At 41.1% G+C, this 19,798-nt stretch overlaps 1 protein-coding gene across 1 annotated transcript in view; it reads right to left on the bottom strand.

The window, feature by feature from the left end:
* Nucleotides 1–3,895: 3,895 nt before the first annotated feature.
* Nucleotides 3,896–19,798, bottom strand: part of MOB3B (MOB kinase activator 3B) — a 102,144-nt gene continuing 86,241 nt past the window's right edge. Inside the window, exon 5 of the mRNA XM_076362467.1 lies at nucleotides 3,896–8,990. Within this exon, the coding sequence (XP_076218582.1) occupies nucleotides 8,961–8,990 (30 nt within the window). The 3' untranslated portion in view covers nucleotides 3,896–8,960. The remainder of the gene's footprint in view (nucleotides 8,991–19,798) is intronic.

Here is a 19,798-nt window from a genome sequence, read left to right as displayed (position 1 = left end):
TAACAAACTGAAGACATTGTGTTTCCCAGCACCTGAAGTGGCAGTGTCAAAAACAGCAGTACAGGCTGACCTTCGACATCACTCTCCAGGCCTGCAGAGTAAACCTATCAGGTTGTTTTGTTTGTTTGTTTTTTCTTCTTTGCTAAGATACGTTTCTTCTCTGCTGTACTTTGTATTTTGGAATTGGTTTTTCCAATGGGCTGGCATAATGAATGGTTCATGTAGGTCCACCCAATGAAATCACCTTGTGAAATGTTAGCTAATAGCAACAAAATGCTGTGTCAGACTAAGGTAGCAGCTTTACCACAGTTCCTGCTCATCTGCAGGAGCATTCAGGTTGTTCAAGATGGGAATCACGTCATAGCTACTTAAAAATTAAGCAAGCAAGTAGGCAGATTAATTGGGCACAGTATTAATATGGTTATTATGATGGCAACTGGGACGGCAGGTGACAATTCTTGGGCTTAACTTTGCGGGTCTTATATATGTGTGTCACTGAAACTACTGGTAAGTGAGAGTTACTAGACTGCACTGTTAGCGTATTTCTCTGATCATTTGCTAAGAGAAAGTCTCAGAAGTTAAAACAGGTAGTGATTTGGTTTTCTTTTTTTCTGTTAACATAGTATAAAGTGCACATGCATTTAGCTTACTAAGCACTTGTCTGTTGGGAGCAGAGCAGAACAATTTGTGGAAACATCTGATGGTTTTTACAGCTTGAGCCCAGGAGAGCCTGAAAGACTCGGGGACTATGAGTAAAATGCACTCCAGTGCAGCATGCCAGCACAAAACTTGGATACACTCACAGCTGACTTTAGACCTAACTGCAGACTGAGGAGGTCTTCCAAACCTGGGCCTGAATTCTGCTACTACCAGTGCATCCCCTGACTCTCTTTTCCCTCATGAATATGGACGCCACTGGGTAGAAAACAAATTGTGCGATGATTTGTCTAAAATGACAGCACCACTGAGCCAGAGGCTACCAGCAATAAAGGATGCAGCTAAGTCCAGTGGGTTCCCACTGGTTTGCTGTTTTGTGGCTCCATCCACATGAAGGTGGGTGTGTTCAGCAAACTGCTTCCCTCGCTTGGTGAGAGCGATACCGCTTCCTAGAAGTCAGCCTTTTGCTATGAACAGCAATGACACCTACGAGTACTGCCAGCTGATAGAAGTTGCCCATTTTAAGGCAGAAAGTAACATGACAGGTGCTTAACACTGAACTAAACAAAAGTGTCCTGATTTGCAGAGCTGACTAGCCTGACAAGATTTTGCAGTGCTCTAGGAGGACTCCATGGCACAAGTCCTGCTGATACAATATAAATGTCAAATTTTAGAATGGTCTATTTTTGGTTTTGTTGTGGTTTTTTTTTTTTCTGTTCGACCGCTAGAATGTGATATAATTTGCCTTACAGAAGGAGAGGGGCTTGATTTACTATTTGTGCAATGAGATGCCACCTCCCCTCCTAACTACTGCTACCCCTTGTGCGATGTTCATTAGTGAATGGTTAGTAATTACCTACAGTATAGCTTTTAGGGGTGTGAGTAATGTGTGGCTTTTACTCTGCTACTAATGGTGCCAGAATGGCTCCACTTACCAAAATGCATGCACCAGGTGGTGACACCTTCAAGTGACCAGTCAATTTACTTGAATTGCTCTAATTGCTGTGATGTATTAAGTACAATCCAAGGGCTTAGATCATGAGGTCCATCTGTTGTATGTCAGAACTAGTTTTTGATCAGGCAGATCTGTTTGTTTTTCACTGTGTGGCCTGCTGGGTTTGCCTCACTTTTATTTTGTGCTGGCTCTGAGGACTGTGAAGAGTAGTATGGAATAGAAAAGGGAGGCTGAATCCTGCTTTGCCATCATATTGTGCAGCAGCAGGCAATCGTCGTCCCAGTTCCAGTAGCAAGGACACAGCTGAGACACCTTTTCCAGTCTAGCAGGGTGTGTGGGATGTAATAGCCAGTCTCACTTCTCCCCTGCTGCTTTGCTCCTTGGCTGACCCAAGAGGTGCCTTCCACTTGCTGTTCAGCTTTCATTGCTCTGTGGAGTCAGGCTGGGGAAAAAGAGGGAGGCGTGCAGCAAAGCTGGAGAGGGAAGAGTTTACTGCAGCTCTTTCCCCTGACAGCATAGGTCTCTTCTAGCCTAGACAGGGAAATTGACAGTGGCAGGCTAAAAAGCCTATATACACTGCTGTAATCGCAGGCCCACCACACCAGTGGGACTGGAGGCACTGCTGGAGGTTGCTAGTCCAACCGCATACTCAGAGTAGGGTCACTTTGAACAGGTTGCTCAGGGCTGTGTCCAGTTTTGTAATATCTCCAAGGATGGAGACCCCACAACCTCACTAGGCAACCTGCTCCAGTGTTTGACCACCATGACAGAGAAAAAGTTCTTTACGTTTAAGAGGAGTTTCCTGTATTTCAGTTTGTGTCCATTGCTTCTGTCATTGGATCTCACTGAGAAGAGTCTGACTGTCTTCTTCACTCTCCATATTAAATATCTATACATATGGATAACATCTCCCATGGGCCTTCTCCAGGCTAAACAGTCCCGTCTCTTTCAGCCTCCCCTTGTGTGAGAGATGCTCTGGTCCGTTCATCATCCTCATGGCCCTTTTCTGCACTTGCTCCAGTCTGTACTGCCTCTTGTCCTGGGAGCCCAGGACGGGACCCAGCACTCCAGGCGTGCCTCACCAGGGCTGAGCACGGGGGAGGGATCAGCCCTTGACCTGCTGGTAACACTCCTTCTAAAGCAGCCCAGGAGGCTGTTGGCCTTGTTTGCCATGAGGGCAGATTGCTGGGTCATGGTCAGCTTGGTGTCCATCAGGACGCCCAGGTTCCTTCCCTGCCAAGCTGCTTTCCAGCTGGGTGTCCCCCCGCACATACTGATGCCTCCTCAGGTGCAGGACTTTGCATTTCCCTTTATTAAACTTAATGGGGTTCCTGTTGGCCTTGTTCTCCAACCTGTTGAGGGCCCTCTGAATGGTGGCACAGCCCTCTCGTGTATCGATATACACATGCTACCCAGAGAACCTTCCTGCTACCTTTGCCATCGGGCTTCTTTCAGCTCTGCCAAATTCCTTAGCTTCCCTCAGCAGCTGTTTTCCAGTTACTCCATTAGTTCCAGCATCTCTAATCTTCAGCTCCTCCCCACCATCAGAGAGAGACACCCAAAGTCCAGCACCAGCTCTTCTTCTCCTGGGTGCTGTCTTTACATAGCAGGCATCCATTCTTAACCCCTATGCTCCTGCTCCCCTCAAGCTCCGTAACTGACTCGTATTCAGTATACAGTAGCTTTATATATAAGAGTGCATATATATATATATGGTTATATATGTTTTAGGAATCAGGCCAAAGGACAAAGAGAACAGTCCAATGAGCTGTAAGTCCATATGCTGGAGATTATAGTTTCTGTTGTCCTATTAGACCTCTTTCATTCTGTGGCAGTCAAATTCTAACCAAGACACTCTAGTTCTGTGTTTAGGAGATGAAGCTTTGCCTTCAGCTGGCTTGGTGCTACTTACATGTCCCTCCTGTCTTGGAGTGTCCCGTCAGGAACCAGCTGAAGAACATGATGAAACCCATGAGTTACCCAAGCTCGAAGAACTACGGGCAAGAACTAGCAGGCCAGCTTAGCTAAAGAAAGGCTACTTGCATGGCTAGTCCGATCCCGCTGGTGTCGGTGAGAGGCTGGCCAGTTTTCATTAGCATGACGTTTGGTAGATTTTTCTTGGTGTCGCATCAGTGCCAGGGAGGGCTGAGGAAGTTGGTGCATTGGCAGCGATGGATCTCACCTCTAAGTCCTGTGAGCCTGCCAGGAAATTCTGTCCCGCGGTATGAAAACCACATGCATTTTTCTTGCTGAAGAGTTAGATCCCAAACAACTTCACAACACTTCTGCAAGGTTATGTTTCTTTTATTCATATTTGGATTTCATCGCTTCATCCACTAGGACTGATTTGGAAAGTAATCTTTCCTTTTCTTTTAATGACTACAACAGTTAGTGTCAGTCTCTCTTCCCATACAGTTGAACCACCATTTAATAACAAACAGAACTGAAAGAGCCTAAGACACATCTGACATCATTAAAAAAAATTAACATACCAAACAGCACTGATGCATGGAGGAGGAAAAGGAATCAACCACTTATTTCTTAGAAAGATGCATTCCCCTTAAAAATTACCAAAATAAAAAAATGTATTCTGTGGGGAAGAGCAGGGAGTGTACATATACACACACTGATACTTCCACATCCGTATCCCCACCTAAACACACACATATATGTGTGTGTGTAAATATATATGTATATATATGCGTGCACGTACATACATGCACACGCATGTATTAGACTGGACAAGTAACTTACTTTTTTTCCCTGGGAGAATAATATTATAACTCTTTATTATATTATATCTGTCTTTAAAACAGGAAAACTTATTAAAACAGAAAAGAAACAACTAGTTTAGTAGCTGCAACTTATTTGGCTAAACCTTGAAAAACATTGCCTCTATTTAGCATGAAATACATGAAAAATCAAGTTTGATCATTTTAGTTTTAAATGTATACCACTACCAAGTTCTTACTACTGATTTGGCTTGCTTTGCCCTTGGAATAGTCTCCATAATTATTAAAGATGTCTTTAATTTCTTCCAATATATAGGAAAAAACGTCTGAACACTGACCACTTGCCTATACTGGGTCCCCCAGTGTTATCCCCTTTCTAAAGCACTTAAAGCACGTTATATAATAGCAAGCATATTCCTGTTTTATACATAGTGCATCCTGTTTTGCAGTGCTTGCAGGTACCTCCGGCTCTCTGCTTCTGCCTTTCTGAAGGGATAATGGCATACCAACCCTTGGTGGTCTCTCTTCAGAGGGCGCAGGTGAGAGATATCCTTTCTGGAGGCACAGAGAGAGGTGAGAAAGCTACTTTTTGTAACAACATTGTCCTTGGGGAAGCGAAGAGAAGACTAAAAGGCAGAAGGCCAGTTCTGAGACCTCACTCCTGGAAAATGTGAGAAACCTGAAGAACATGCAGAAAAGGTAAAAAGCGAAAGGAAGGAATGGCTTTTTGTGAGAGGGCTCCACAATGTGTAATTTATTAACCCAAAGGTGCTAAAAGACCCTTTTAGTCTATTGTTGATAGAGACTTTGTAATGGTGGCTCCCTGACTACAAAGGGTATTGTTCTCTGTGTCCTTTCCACAGAGCCCCAGGAATTTTCTTGCACATGATCACTGGGACAATGTTTACCCCTTAGGTTTCTGAGTGTCTTGAGTAGTTGTCTGTAGGTCCCCATAGAGTTACACATTAACTGTGCTCCTCCTCTCTCCCTGCCTTGTTCTTAGTGAATCCATTCATCCAGAGAATTAAGTACCTTGTCTGGTATAAGTTTTGCTGCTTAGAGCTTGAGTTCTTGGAGAAAACTAGAGTTTTAACTTCTCTCAAATCTGATGGAAATCATCAATTTCACTGCTGTGTATCAGTAAAAAAAACCCCCTTTGATAGACCCTGGGACTCCAACCTTCATAAAACGTAAGGGAGGTTACGTTAAGACTTGTTTCATGTTACATTTGTCACTACAGTGACACTAGTCTATGTTCACACAAAGTAGAAGTTCATTACAAAATCCCTTATTACAGAGACAATCAACAAAAGCCGTTAAGTCTTTAATCACTGAAGGCAATTTTGGTATCACAGGAACCTTTCACACTCTGAAGTAAAGCTGACTGTGGTCTCAGTCAGCTGAAGGGATCCCTCTTATAGTGCCTTGAAGCTTAACGCTAACAGCATCTCTTAAGTACCAGATTAAAAAAAAAATTTTTAGGCAAGAAAAACAAGACCTGATTGAAAGACTAGAAAGGTGATTAAAAAAACCCCAAACAACAAACATAAGCAACAACCCCTTCCCGCCCCCGCCAAATCCCAGAACCATGTGAAATGCTGGAATGATTAGGAACATACATAATTAAGATAAGGTAGAAAGTTTTTCTCAGTAGGTGAAATGGGTGCCTCTGCATACTATCACGTTTAAACTCAGTTCTCATTATGTATCGCAAGGAATCACATAAATCAGGACCTGCAATTAACAACCAAAACACGATTCTGTCCACATGTGGCCCCGAGCAAATTACTGATGAAGCTGGAATCCTTAAGCATGAAATCCAACAGGACGCCGCCCCTCTCTCCTCTATGGAAGGGGTAATATGATACTTTTACGCAGTGATGCCACATTCCAGACAATATTCTTATTGGGATATCAAATAGCAGGCACAGGGGAATGAGAAATGGCCAATGGCATGAGATGGCCAGGCTGTGGCTGAATATCCCTGCAGTGGAAGCAAGGGTACCTGTTGGGAGGTATTCAGCTGAAGGCCAAACCCTGCCATTTGGAGGAAGTTTATTTCATCACCTAGCAAATTCCATGTCCTCCCCAGCAGAATAAGCAACCAAAACAGGTAAATTTTGCACTTCTTTGTGGCTGGTTCAGCTCCTGGGTTGTAATGGGCTTTTCCCATTACAGGAATTTTGGCCAGGTCAAACACAAATCCTCTAGGGTTCAACTCTGCGTTTCCTGCCTTTGCCTCATACAGTGTGCTGTAGCAGAAAAGGAAACACAAGAGTTTATGAAAAACAGTTTTAGAAAAAGGAAAATACTCCAACAGGTAAGTTTTGTATTCACAAAATTAATGCATTCACAGAAAAGTTATTAAAAAATAATTCAAAGTAACTGGGAACAAATTCTGCTTCATCTTCAGACTGACCTACAGTGAATAGACCCAAAACAGCATATGGTAAGTAGCGTAATAAAATGAAGAATAAATTATTTTATGCACAAAATACCATGTTTTTCAATTTATATATTGACTTTGATCTTTATGCACAAAATTCCATATATTTGCATCTTCATGTTAATCTTTAAAATATAGCACTGCAGTACTGCCCAGCCGTAAGTACACCAGACGGCAACTAACCACAGTGAAGTTCAAGAGCACTGTATCGGCTACAGCTTCATCTGCAACAGTGCAACAGCCCAGGCACTTCAGAGGAGTATAAGAAACCCTTTCGTATGTTGTAATTCCAGGCAGTTGTCATCCACATGTACCACGTACCTTCTTCCAAAGATGTAACATTTCTGATCTGTAAAATGAGGCAACTAAGCTCAGCAGTAGCTGTGGCAATGAATTCTGCAAGCTAGTCACATCCTGCAAAAGTGCCATCAGGCCAGAAATTATCTGTGTGTGCATTCCAATCCCCAAAGAATTAACCTGATTGCAAAGACCACTGAAGGAGGTAGGAACACTTCAGTTCATCCCCTTGAAAGCAAAGAATAATGCTGCTTGCATAATTCTAAAGATGCAGAAAAGCCTCTGCAGCTACACTGAATGTTCACAGACAAAAGCCCTTTGTCCCAGCAAGGACGTGATCACTAACATTTACAAGCCCTATTTTAAGCAAGCAGGCAAGCAAATTGGAATGTACCACAATATGAGCTAGAAAAGGTTTGCTGTTATTCTTTAGTGTCTGCTACCCCTCTATTTTAAATGTTCCAATCACTGGATACTCTACAAGATTTGCTTCTGATACTGTCTCAGAAGATGTAAACATACCTAACTCACTTGAAGGGGAAGGCAGCAACAGGGTTCAGCACTTACTCGGGAAGGAGTAATCTTTCACAATAACACAAATGTGCAAAATCCATTAGAAGGCACAGAATATATAGGTGTGTTTCACTTGATTCCCATTTATTCAGCTGTATCTCTCTTGTGATCTCTCTGTTAAGTATTGCTTTAACTTTTTTTTGTAGAAGAAAGCCTCTTATCAGGGCATATTTGGCATAGAAGACTTGATTTACTGCAATGGATCCTTCCAGGCTGTCCATACATGTGTTAGTTAAGTTGGACTCAGTACTGGAAAAAAATTTTGTGTTAGTCCAGTGTGAAAAGCAAGCCACACTGCTGGACACTGTTTAGATGCAACAGAGACCTTCACTTAGTCCCTCCTGCTCTAACCTTTATACTACTCATCTTTACTGTATCTTCCTCCCAGTTACTAAAATTAAATTTCTTTTTCCCTGAAAAGATGAAATTTTAAGGTGAATGAGAGGGACCCTTTTTCTAAGAGAACGGGAGGATATCAAATTACATGACAGATTGGTGTACTTCATAGGGTACTTCAGGAAGATGCTGACTATAGCTGCTTTTTTATGTACTGTAGAGATACTGAGAGGATTTGCTGTCAGTCACAGTATGAATTCAAAGGAAAGACTTCAACACTGCAGAGCTGTATCTGGATTCCTACTCATGTAATTGAGATCAGAAGCTGTCCCATTGTCACCCAATTATGAGTCACAATGAAGCACAAACTGCCTGATCAGCTGAAGAACACAGCTGTGTTCCTGGAAACACAAAGCTCACTGGCATTTGGGAATGGTGGCCAAGCCTTGAGTGGCCTGGTGAGGGGTGGGGGCCATCAGGAGCTAAAAGTCTTCTGTGATTCCAGACTGTCTTAATATTCTGCTGCACTTGGGAAACAAAGCACATACCAAGAAACAAAAGAAAAAGAAAACAACATTGCAGCTAACAATACAGTTTCATTTCAAAACAACTAATCTGGAGGTCAGCCCAGGGATCTGAATTTCAGCAAAGCTTTAGCAGCAGGAGCACAGTTGGTTATCGTTCGTGGCTGAAGAGGTTCTTATCCCTAACGAAGGAGCTAGAACTAATACGAAGTTGATTCTTCTTTTTCTCAATAATCCATATCGCTCAGATGAGGTTCCTAGCAGCATATTCAGGGTTAAGAACACTGATGGTGGTGGGAAGCATTTGTGAAAGTAACTGTGGTTCCCAACTTTCCTGCTTTCATGGATTAGAAGCAGGCTCAGTCCATGAGGGCTGTCACGTTCTTGAACTCTGCAGTAAGAAGGAAACTGGACTTTGCTTTTCTTCAGTGGGTGACTTTTTAGTGACACATCCTGGTTGTCATCTCTTTCTGTAATACAAGAAGGGGAGATTAAAAAGCAAATGGCATTTGTTGTAAAGTGTGTGCACACCTCTTCCCAGTTAACATTTCTGCATCCCTGCAAATTCATGTGGTTTTATATGCTACCATGGTTCTGCTCCTCTCCATCACTTTCAAGGACAATGAACGTAACTGGCCATTAGCATGCAGCATTTTGTCATTTTTGACAGCTTTAATACCCTACTAATTCCCTAGCCATGTCAGGCAAATGGTACTGCATCCCACAAAAAAGAAATAAATCACCTGCAAAAGCAGGAAACCTTTTAACTTAATGTAAAAAAAAGGATTCCAATCTTTCTCATTGAACCTGCAGCCAACAAGGAACATGGACATACATTCTTTGCCTAGTTATTTCTGCCTACACATGTACACAAAGGGCACATGGACACAAATCTTCTTTAAGACTTGTCCTGATCTGTGGCATTTGTCTCTACGATGGGGTCTTGGAGCATTCACAGACTCCATTAGGAAACTGGGGTTTGGGATCCATATAGGATTTTATTTGATCTGATTTACAGGCACTCTGATACAAACTCTGTGGTAACTGGCTGCCCCATTCTATAAAACTCTTACAGCATTTCCCTTGGAAAATCTATTTAGGTTTACCAAGTTATCAGAAGTTTCTGAAAATCTTCTTAGCTTGCTTTAATAATTTGTTATAATTTATAAGATTATTAATATCTAATGTAAAGGGCTTCCTGGCAGTCTTGTAACTGTATCTTACTCTGTGCTTAACAGATAATTTCTCCACCTAGAATCCTACGCAGAATTGTAGGACTTTTTTCCCCTTGCAGAGATTTAATTAGTTTTAATTTCTTGTAGATTCATAAACTATCTTGCATCACTTGTTATTTTCTTGTCATGCATGTAGTAGAATGGAATATTGTCATTTGAAGCCATTATAAAGACAATGGTAATTAGTACAGTAATTTATACAGTAATGTGTGGTCTCTACAGTGATCCATACAGTAATCTGAACTAGTGGTTGCTTCTTGTCTAATTTGTTAAAGGTGACAAAGGTGAATGTTTATAGAAAAATCTTTCCCTTTTCTCCTTAAATGTTTTGTGGGGGGTTTTTAGATTGTTTTGTTTTGGTTTGGTTTTCCTTTAAACAGCTGCAATTAGGCTTATTCCTTCAGAGCAACAAACACCAAATGCAGAACTTAATATAATTCAGCACACTGTTGGACAGCTTCCTACTGTTCTACACATAAGCAGATGCAAAATGCCTCTCCCTCTTCTTTCTTTGGGAGACCAGAAAAAGCAGCTATGCTAGGAAATACTGAAGAGCAGCATATAATCAATACCATGACAATGAGCTGCGACCAAAGTAGGCATCTAGAAGCTGGTAAAATCCAGCAGCACTCAGTTTGATCTGAAGCCCTCAGGAAGCTCTTCCCAGGGAGGGCAGGGCAGGGCAGGGGCCACAAGCCCTGATGTGGTTTGACACCACGCAGAAGTTTTACTGACAGGGCCTGACACCGTTTCCAGAGCTGGTTTTCCCAGCCGAGGATGCCAGGTGCTGCCCCGGCTGCTCCCAGTGGTCAGCACTCCGAGTTGCCTCTGCAGGGTGGTGCCAGGCTTGTGGTGCCAGGCTTTTCGCTATGGGCCGAGGAGGCACACGAGCTGGGGAGACTGTTCAGCACCTTCCTCAGCAAAATCTTCCGCACATGGAAAGGAGCTAAAACACACTCAGGAAGGGAGTACTCACTTCCGAAGTCTGTTTTCTTCCCGGATTTTAAATTACTCTTTCATTTCCCTTATCTGAAGATTAATTAGGTGCTAATGCTTCTTGAAGCAGCGTTAATCTTTACATACCCCTAAACTTACACATACTCAGTGTCTGCACTTCCATACTGTACTACCAATAACCACAGCTGATAGGTCTGCAGGGTAAAACACCACCACTTCTTTCTGCAGCTGCTGCTGAACAGCTGTTTGCAGTCAGACAGTAGCATCTTATCCTGCTAGAAAAGCAGTAAAGAGGGTAATATGGACAGTATCAGACTCATCGTAAACTTGGCCACCCTCCTTCAGGCGCAGTGGGAGGCAAACTGCCTCCCGATAGAATAATAAAACATCATAGGCAACACATTCAACATGCAAAATGCATCTCCATTCTTACCTTAAAGAAAAAAATACCATCAGAGGCAGGAGTTTAGACATGAATAAATGTGTCCAGGCAAAGGAAAGAGTAGGAACCTAGATAATCTATGCATAAGGTGTAAACTAGAAGGCTTTAAACCAGTTTGCCATGTGAGTTTCTGAAATGTTTCAGCTATGTGTAGCTCTGAGAGTTTCACCGCTCAAGAGTCATAAAGCGTGAAGCTACCGTGCCATTCCTAACTTTTCTGTCAAGGCAGAATTTATTTTTTATAGTAATACAAATTCTCCCCAAGACTCTCCCTCCCTTCATTTCTGGATTTTTGTTTGGTTATACAGTTATATTCATGGTCCCTTACATCCACTGTCTTCCCCCTAAATCCTATTCCCCCCACCCTGTCAGGAGAATGTTGCTGCAAATGGCTCTGCAGTTTTCTCCCTGCTTCTACTTAACAGGCCTTCTGTTCCAACACCTGCTTGGCTTTGGTTTTGGAAATGCTCACCGAAGTTGTAAAGTCAGAAAAATGTTAAAACTTACAAAACATCATCATCTCTGATGCACCGAAACTTTTTCTGTATTGACCTATATTGTTATTGGTAAATGAAGGACACAGAAGTACAGACATACGGTCACATTGCATTCCTGCATATATGGGCCTAAGCTTTTACTGATTTCAGCCAATGACAATGAACTAGATGTACTTTTTTAAAAAAACAAAACAGCATGATCCTTATAACAGTGAATTTGGTAATGCTTTGTGAGAGTGACCTACTTCTAGCTGTTTTTTTCTTAGAGGAATTTGCAATAGGGAAGAAAACCAAACAGGAAATGGTTTCTCAAAGAGACTGATATAATTATGAAGCTGGAAAAGAAAAAGTTAGCTTCACTCAAAATGCTGGTGAGAATGAGAGGAAGGGTCATACCCACAGCGTCCAACCTTGGTCAGGCGGCAGCACGAGGCATTCTGTGTGCTGCAGAGCCTAGTGCTGAGCCTCACCCAGAGCAAACCGCTCCTACTTGCCAAACGCTCCCTCTGAGATGCTTACCTTTAAAAACTAATCACCCTCTCTTCACAGAGCCTGCTGGAAAATCTCTCACTGATTCTGATGGGCACCATGGAACTTAGCACACAGTCCCACCCCACTTAACTCAGCAGAGAAGTTGCCCTCAAACCTCATCAGAGATCTGGCTCCTTAGTTATTCTGGTGGTGCACAGCCATGAGGTGAGCACTGCCTTTAACACAAACTCAAAGCTGAGTCTTCTTCAGTGTTTCCTCAGTCTTCCTGGTTTTGTGCTTCTCTGAAACTTTACTGTTCATTTTAATTTGAGAAAGATGTAGAGGTATGTTCTTGACTAATAATGATCAATTAAAAGCACCTAAGGGTACTTCCCAAACATGGGAAATGACAACTAGCTGTTGACTGGCTCTTCTGAGAAGGCAGGAAGACTGGAAACGCTGACTCTTTGGCTTAAGATACTATGATACCCAGCCCCAACTGGATAGTAAATGATTTCATTTACTAGCCTGTATATTTATACAGGCTAGACAGCCAAGTTAGAGAGTCAGACCCAGAGACACAGACAGGCACACACAAACATTTTTAAAGATATTTAAAACTTTCAAAGTCTTTCTGTGCTGACTAAACACCCAAAACATTGTTAACAGAAACTCTCCATACCAAAGCTTTTGATACCAGATGTGCTTCCTCTTGAAAATGAATGACAAGACATTCCAGAGCATTATTCTGTATCGCTGCATTCAGACGTGTTCCTGCTCTCAATTTTGGATTGCACAATTAACTCAAAAAATGAAGGCAGAAATAAATGCTGCTTTTCAAAGCCAAGATACAAAACAGAAAATAAAATCTGGATCCTATCTGTGTGTTGAATATGCCCAGAGACCAGCCACTGAGGAGAATTTAACACTGAACTAACTTCTAAGTAACTTAAAGAGAAACATTTGCTATTCTTTGTCAAGTCCTTGAAGTACTTCCTCACTTGCTGGGGTTAACGCTAACAAGCCATTTCGTCAGCACCAGAAATCTGTCTGTTCCGTTAGTACTTGTGATTTCATGGAAGGATGCATTCCTCAATATTTTTCAGGAAGTACCAACATGATTTCCCAGAAGAAGGGAAAAAAGCAACACACAGTCTTAAAAGGGTAATCAGTCTTTATCTCTGATAGATGTCTGGTCCTCTCCCCTCCCTACTGCTCTAACATGCATGTCAGATACATTCAGCACAGAAGTCTATACCTCACTATTTTAATTTCTGCTCCTCAGTTCACCTTTAAATAAAACAGGAAAAGAATGGAAAAAATCCAACATCTTACAGCATGCATGAGTAGCTGAAAAAAATTCTTTTTAATGGGACAAACCTACCTATGGGGAGATGCTGATCAAATCTGAATGGGTTACAAGAAGAATGAGTCCCCCAATAAAGAATCATGTTCTTCTAAGAAAATGGCGTTTCTATGCCTGTGTGAGTCAAATATGGAGTTTGCAGAATATAAGGCATAAAAAAACCGGACATCACCTTTGTACCAGTATTTAATGGAAGCAAGGGGTCTGCAGTCTGTCTTGTGCAAAAGCTGATGGGAAAGTGGGTGAAGTGACATGAGTAAATAGTATAAATAATAGTATTCTATAAGAACACCAGAAAAAATAATAAATGCAATAATCACCTTCACTAAAACCAGGGCTGCTTTAAAGATTTGGATCCTCGTTCAGTGCCTGTGTCCCACTCTCACTTCCAGTTCTCCAAATCGCAGCTGAGCAGGGCTTGCCATTCCCCCTCCTCACCTCCTCCTACTGCCAATTGGCAAGCCTAAGGATGATGTGACAACAGCTTGTTTTAGCCCTTTGACAACTGCTTTAAACATGGTGAGGGTTTAAGATGTGGATACAAGTGTCCCGGCAGAGAAGTGGTTAGAGGAAATGTATTACCTCCTGAGGGGCAGGGATACCCTCCCTGGAGGTACCCAGCAGCTTGGAAGACCTGACCAAGTAGCTGACAGCAAGGAGGTGCCAGCCACGGACACCATGCCCAATTCACTTGTCCCAGCTTACCAACTTAGAGAAAACAAACTTCCACATGTAGCCTGTCATGTACTCGTGTCTTCAAACACTGCAACCCAAAACAAAGCATTGCCCAGCCTTAACCATATTCTTACGGTTAAGGAACTTAATATCTGTGTAACAATCCTGTGAATAAACACACGATGTTGGGCAGGAAGGCAGTACACAAACAACCCCTCTGATCTCTGGTTCATGATTAGAAGACTGCTGGAGCAGACACAAGCATCACTGGGACATACCTTTCTCCTCCCTACTCTCACAGTCAGAAAAGCAAGCCATACCCAAGGGGTATCCCACATACACACAGAAAGGCTTAGTGATGTACCCACGGAGCCAGTTCACAGACTTTTCGTTGTTCAAATCAGAACCACAGAATAAGTAGATGAAGAAGAAAAAGGTTTAAAACAACATTTTACATACTGTTCTTCAAAGCACAAATGGCTATGACTTCCATGACTTTTTTTGTTGTTTTCTTCACAGAGATTTCAACAATTGACAAATAATCATCATGTGGACAAAGCTCTTTGTATCCTGGTCACAAAAGAGGCTGTTTACTATGGAATAGCACAGATCACACGATCTAAGATCCTGTACTGCACAACTAATCTATATTCAGACAGCTAATTGACCAGAATAGGAAGGCTGAAGCCAGATTTGTAACAGTTAAGTCATTTTCAAAACTCCTTTTTTCTGGTATTTTTAGTTAGAGACATGCCTTGAATCTTCATTTAGAAATTGTTTTCTCCAAAATTACTAAAAAAAATTCCTCTACTTCTTTAGTTGCCCCATCTCTATATACTGACAGAAAAAAATGACAGACTGGTAATCGCTATCCAATTGACATATTGATCATTTGGGTATTTCCTCTGTTAGGTTTCAGGATGTCTTCCACTTGAATGAGTCTCAATTATCATGATGCACAGGACTAAATTAATCTCTCCTACAATCTGTTTGGCTTCAGGGTAGTTATTTTGAAGCTAAGGATGGCCTGATAAAAGTCCTAGTTGACTACTCCTGAATTTGTATGGTGATGTTTGCAGGACACAGATAATACGCCTGTCTGCAGATGTAATCCCTCAGCACTGATGACAAAGGCATTTTATCAACTGACTGCAAGCAGGAACAGGATTGGGAAATTACACTGCGAAATGCACCTGTCAGTAGGGTTAGATCCAGGTAGATACATGGAACATGCATTTGGATGACCAACTTGCTTAAAGGCATCATATTCCAAGGAGGTACTTTCACCTTCTGCATGTTTTTGTCTTCTGTAACAATATAATAAAGGTCCTTCTGTGGTTGGTTTTAGTGTATCTCACCCTATTAAATGGACTTTAAATGTGCTGCTTTTGGCACTGAGGTCATACAGAGTGAATAAGCAAACAGTAACTATCTCTAGTATAAAATTTTGCAGAAAATTTATCAGGAGACATGTTAGTTCTTTACTGTGAACTACAATTTTGTTGCATACAGTAGGTATTTTACATAAATAATTTTATACACTAACAGATCTATTTAAATGGGACAATAAATACAACTTTCCCCTTTTTTTTTACAAAGCTGCCAAGTTCATGTGGCACTAGATTTTTTCCTTTTGGCAATTAGAAAAATTGGACTTGCTGTTTCTCAGTTTTCTAGTTCGTGTGGGCTTAGAAAGAATAACAACGGCCCAATCCAACACTCAATAAAACTAATAGAGTCACTCAACAAGTACTGTTCAAATTATGAAAATACATATTTTTAGTTAGGTAGAATAGCTTTCCTGAAACTTGTTCTTAATAATGTCTTCACAATTGCCTTCTGATGCCAGTTAGACTACTGGAGTAAGCCATTAAGTGTTACAGAAAGGAAATTATAGATATTTTTTGAACAGTTATCCAAAATTTCAAGTAGTTTTGAGTTCTAGGGAATCTCAAGTTTTGCTGCTGTTGCCTTTTTTTAAGCAGTCTTTTATTTGTGAAGATTGACAACACTCAATCAGTGGATTGCCTCCTTGTTTCAGTCTAGTAAGGGCAGCTGATCTACATTATTCAGAGAAGCACAGGATATATCTAAACTGGGAAGATGATATTTTGTCGAAGAGGATTAACAGCAGTAGTTCTCTCCATAATAAGAACAGTTGAGATGCTAATGCAGATAGGACAAAAGCACTTCCAAAAGCATTACAGGATCCACGGTGGAGGAGTTCCCATCATACTTTTCACCATGCTGGTGAAAAAGCCTTTTCCGGTCTCCGCTTGCTGTTAATGTGCCTTCCACACACAGCACAAACAATCAGCAAGGACCCCTTTTGCTAATTGGTATAAGAACTACTGTAAATGGACCCATGCAAATTATAGATGAAAAACCTTATTTGATTAAATACTTAACAGTTTTGCCAGTTTCTGATTCTACCTGCAGCGTATTCTGCAGGGTTTTTTCCTTGATGGGCCACGAACTGCAACTCTGATTCACACGGGCTAACAGTTACTAGAACAGGCAGAGTAAGGTATCACGTTGTGCTTACTAAGGAACAATTTTGGCTCTGATTTAGCTCAGAATTTAAACACAGGAGCAAGTCCACTGCAGGAAGCTCACATGTGAGCAGAGTAGAAGAAACACTTATGTATCCATTATAAAGCAAGTAGTTTCAAATTCCTTTTTTATATCACACCTAACCTGGAATGCCCCTGTCATTTTTTGTGGTTTTACAACCACAATTGCCTTTTTCTACTCTGTTTTTTTTCCTTGTTGCTGTAAGCGAGCCAGCTACTCCCCACACATACTGAGCTAGCACAGAGCAACAACCTATTGACTAGGCAATATTCACATTAACTCATCAGAAGCTCAAAATGAATTAAATAATTGCGGAAAAGATTTTTTGTATGTCACATCTTTTGTATTACAGCAATCTCATAGACTTCATTGTAAAAAAAAAAGTGCAAAAGTATCAGATGCTATTTTGCAGTTAGTTTCTGCTCTTCTAATGTTTTGCAAAATTGAAGACATTTGGAGGAATAAGCTTCTTCAAAAGTTTCTTGTTCTCGCTTTATTCTGGACTGTTACCTTTTTATCTTGTATTAATAATCTCTTTGCAGTACAAATGTGGTAGTATTTATTACAAACCGTGAAATATGGATTAATTTGGAGAAGCCCTTTTTACCCAACAGGCTATAATTTACATTCATTAGCTAAACTTTAAAACATGACTTACGTGGTGTAATTCTCACAAGCAACAGACACCTGTACTTATGTACCCACAAAAGAGAGATAATTGTGTCAAAGCATGAGACGGCAGAGTGGTTAATCCAGAGCACCAAAAAGAACTGCTCCAAAACCTCTGATGAGTCAATGACACGCAGAAAACTATCAGCAGGAAAGTCCTTCTGTCCTCCTGTTCTCAGCAGTGTGTGCTTGGGTTCAGTGCAAGCAAAGCAGCTGATGTGATAAAAACAGTCATTAAAAACATGCATGCCAGACATTATTTACTCAAACTCTGGCACTGCAGCGCATCTCACGACTCTGCTTTCTTTGAGCATCAAAGTTGAGAATCCTATTTTTCAGCAGTGTAAGTCTTAGAGCTCTCATTTCCCCCCTAATTTCTTGCAGGAAATGGAGGAGATGGAAAAGATGGCATTTATTTAGGTACCACTGGTTTCTTGTTCAGTTAGTGATCAGATTCATTTGTTGAGAAATTTTCCATCATTTGTACAATGTAAAAGAACTGTTGGATATTACCACCATACCTCGTTGAAGTGGAAAAACTGGACTGGGGGCAGGGAATGCTTGGTTTCTTCTTTTTTTTTTCCCTTTTTTTTAAGAAGAAAAAAATACTGCTGGCTAGTTGGCAGCAGTGACAAGGCTTGCCTGAATGGGGACTCTTTTACTAAAGCAAACAACCAGGAAAAAAAGAAAGAAAATCATACCTACTTTAAAGTTGGCTCAACAAGTATTTATCTAATTTTGGATAATACCCGCACAAGTACTAAGTCACTCTACCACTTCGTGGTGAGTAACAGAATTTAAAGCAACTATAAGCAAGAACCTTGTAGGAAAAATAATTAGATAAATTCATATTGTGAATTGTACTTGTGAACACACAAATACCTGAATTTTGAACAAGTTTAGAATAGCTGTATGCCTACATTACATGCCTAAAGAGAGCCACCGAACACATACACACATCGGCAAATGACCTCTGACTCCATTATCTGTATGTACACACATATTGGGTATTAGTTTTGCATCTACTGGCACATGTAACTGTTGGGCACAGTTTTCTACAAGGCACACGGTAAATATTTAGCAAGTGAATTTTGCATTAAGAGAGGCTGGTAGTCAATTCCATCTAGCATAGGGCATGGTGTGCAATTTTGTGGGAGGATAGACAAAAGTACGTCAGAGAAGGGATGGGAAAGCTAGGTGCCAGCTTCTCCAGAAGGAGCTATGTGGGTTGGGCTTGCCTGTTCTTATCAGAGTGGCAGGGGGTTGCCAGCTCCCCCTCTGAATGCCCCAGTGTCAAGGCATGAGGAAAGCAGAAAGAAAAGTTTTTCATACAAAAGCGTCACCGACAGATTTTTGGGTCAGAATCTGCTAACGATAGATTAATTAGGGAATGATCAGTAATCCTTCTGGAGCATGAGCAGCATCTATGATTCTGAACAAGACTAAACATTACGTGTTCCTTGCCTAAAGCTTAAGCCACCCAGACAGCACACAGAACACACTGGGAAGTCCAGAAGGATAAAAAGCCAGAGATATCTTTAAAACAAAGTGGTAATATTATTGTTGTCTTGCTTCTTGTAAGTGCTATAATACAGGACACTTCAGAAGGATCTGAAGGGCTGTACTTTGATGGCAATGAGCAGCAATATAAAAATAGAATTGGGCAGCTATAAAGGATAGTGATAACAAGAAAAGTGACTTTAATGAAATTAGTTCTCCTCTACTTTTGAGCTCAAACTGTCCTGTGCTGACTGGCAAATAATTTATATTTCACAGTCTATTGATTTATGGGTATGATCACTGCTTTTCATGAAGATTGTAAATGGACATATGGAGAAAATGGACTGGAAAAGCACAAATTCTAATTTTTACCATAAACATAAAAAAACTAGCTAAGCAGACAAAACAATAATTTGGCAAAAAAATCAAGTGAATTAAGAAAGTTGTACTTTTATTTTAAAATATATGCTTGAAAAATTTGTCTGCAGAAGTCTCATTTAATCATCCTGTTTAACTCAGCCATGTTTCATCTAAGTGTACCCTCATCAAAATGCCAATACTTTGCCATGTTTTGTTAAGCCTGCTACTGCTGATCTTTCCACTGTGAGCGCTGGATGGGGCTAGTGCCAGACGGGCTATGCTTATGGTATTTCTACTATGTCTATGCCATTTCTGGCGAAGAATTGCCTGATGAGTAAACATTCTTTGTGGTATAGACAAAGATGCAGCAAAACTGCTAATTATTTTGTGAAAAGATGTACTGTTTGTAGTAAATTGGTTGTGTAACAGCTGTTACTTGGGCCTCATGCACAGTGGTGACAGAGCTGGGGGACTGATATTTGTGCCTTGCTGTAGCCCTAGCAGAGCAAAAAGCATAAAAGAGAAACTCTTA

This window comes from Aptenodytes patagonicus, chromosome Z, assembly GCF_965638725.1.
Source record: "Aptenodytes patagonicus chromosome Z, bAptPat1.pri.cur, whole genome shotgun sequence".
Lineage (NCBI taxonomy): Eukaryota > Metazoa > Chordata > Aves > Sphenisciformes > Spheniscidae > Aptenodytes > Aptenodytes patagonicus.
The sequence above is the reverse complement of the archived record's forward strand: the minus strand, read 5'-3'. Positions and strand labels throughout refer to the sequence as shown.